The sequence below is a fragment of the Drosophila pseudoobscura genome, chromosome 2 (assembly GCF_009870125.1).
Source record: "Drosophila pseudoobscura strain MV-25-SWS-2005 chromosome 2, UCI_Dpse_MV25, whole genome shotgun sequence".
Lineage (NCBI taxonomy): Eukaryota > Metazoa > Arthropoda > Insecta > Diptera > Drosophilidae > Drosophila > Drosophila pseudoobscura.
The window spans coordinates 23,044,408-23,045,383 of NC_046679.1; the positions used below are offsets into that span (position 1 = coordinate 23,044,408).

The window sequence follows — 976 nt, forward strand, 5'->3', positions numbered from 1 at the left end:
GGGTCTTACGCTTTTGTTGTGTCGGCTTTTTGCCGTTACAAATATGTTTTGAAAGCAAAGTCATACCGGATCACAATAGGCCTGGGGCGGGGGGAAACTACCTATGTACACATAGGGCGGCGGCCAGCCCTTTCTAATGCTCAAAAATTAGTTTTCTGAAGTGGTTTTTATTATACGTAGACCCAATGGATATGCCTCAGTTGGTAATGAAGTGAGTGGAAAGATATTTTGAAAGAGTTTTGTACTTTGTGGGGGGCCTATCATATAGGAACTGGTAAGGGAGTCCCCTATTCCAAGAGTGTAAACTGAAAGTGCGGGAAGAATATTTAATACGAGAGAACTAAAAAAGGAAATGCCGATATGAATGGGAGTGCAGAGGTAAAACGCGTTTCTTTGAGCTAGTATGTTTTATTTAGAATCAAGAAATGAACACGAATCAATTAGGTAACTGAATAACTCGATCAACGAATAAAAGCTTTGGTTGGCTCTTGATTGTACAATTATTTCTTTTTCTTTTCTTTTCTTTTAACTTGAGTTAACTGTTGTACAAGCTCCATGGTCTTTGACCATATGGTTATCCCCATTTAGGCTTCTTCTGAATAGGGTCCAGATTATTAGCACGACGCATCGCGGCTGTCATGCGTTTCTGCAGCCAGCCTTCGATGCCGGGTTGTATAAAGCCTCGCTCTTTTCTCGCGATCTTCTCGTGGAACTCCTTGGACTCCTCCAGCCATTTGCGGCCGTAGTGCCAGCACATCAGCAGACTCATCTTTGGAGCGTCCTTCTCATAGGAGGGGGTGAAGGATTGATGTCCGAGATTGTGTTTTTTCGGGTCTTTCGGCAGGTAGGGCTTGGCGCGACTATACTGTTTGTAGACTGTCATGCTAAAAAATAAATGTTTTCTTTTCTATCTACCTTTTTTTCGAAATTAATATATCTGCTTGATGGATTCAAACGTCACACTTGATTGGAAAGT

At 42.0% G+C, this 976-nt stretch overlaps 1 protein-coding gene across 1 annotated transcript; it reads right to left on the reverse strand.

The window, feature by feature from the left end:
* Window positions 1–387: 387 nt before the first annotated feature.
* On the reverse strand, window positions 388–976 carry LOC4802513 (uncharacterized). Its single transcript, XM_001359384.4, has one exon. It carries the CDS (start codon window positions 881–883, stop codon window positions 575–577), a length of 309 nt encoding a protein of 102 aa, XP_001359421.3. The 5' UTR covers window positions 884–976; the 3' UTR covers window positions 388–574.

Excerpts from the sequence above, each read along its gene's own strand:
- LOC4802513 (XM_001359384.4), bottom strand. The coding sequence starts at position 883 with ATGACAGTCTACAAACAGTATAGTCGCGCCAAGCCCTACCTGCCGAAA.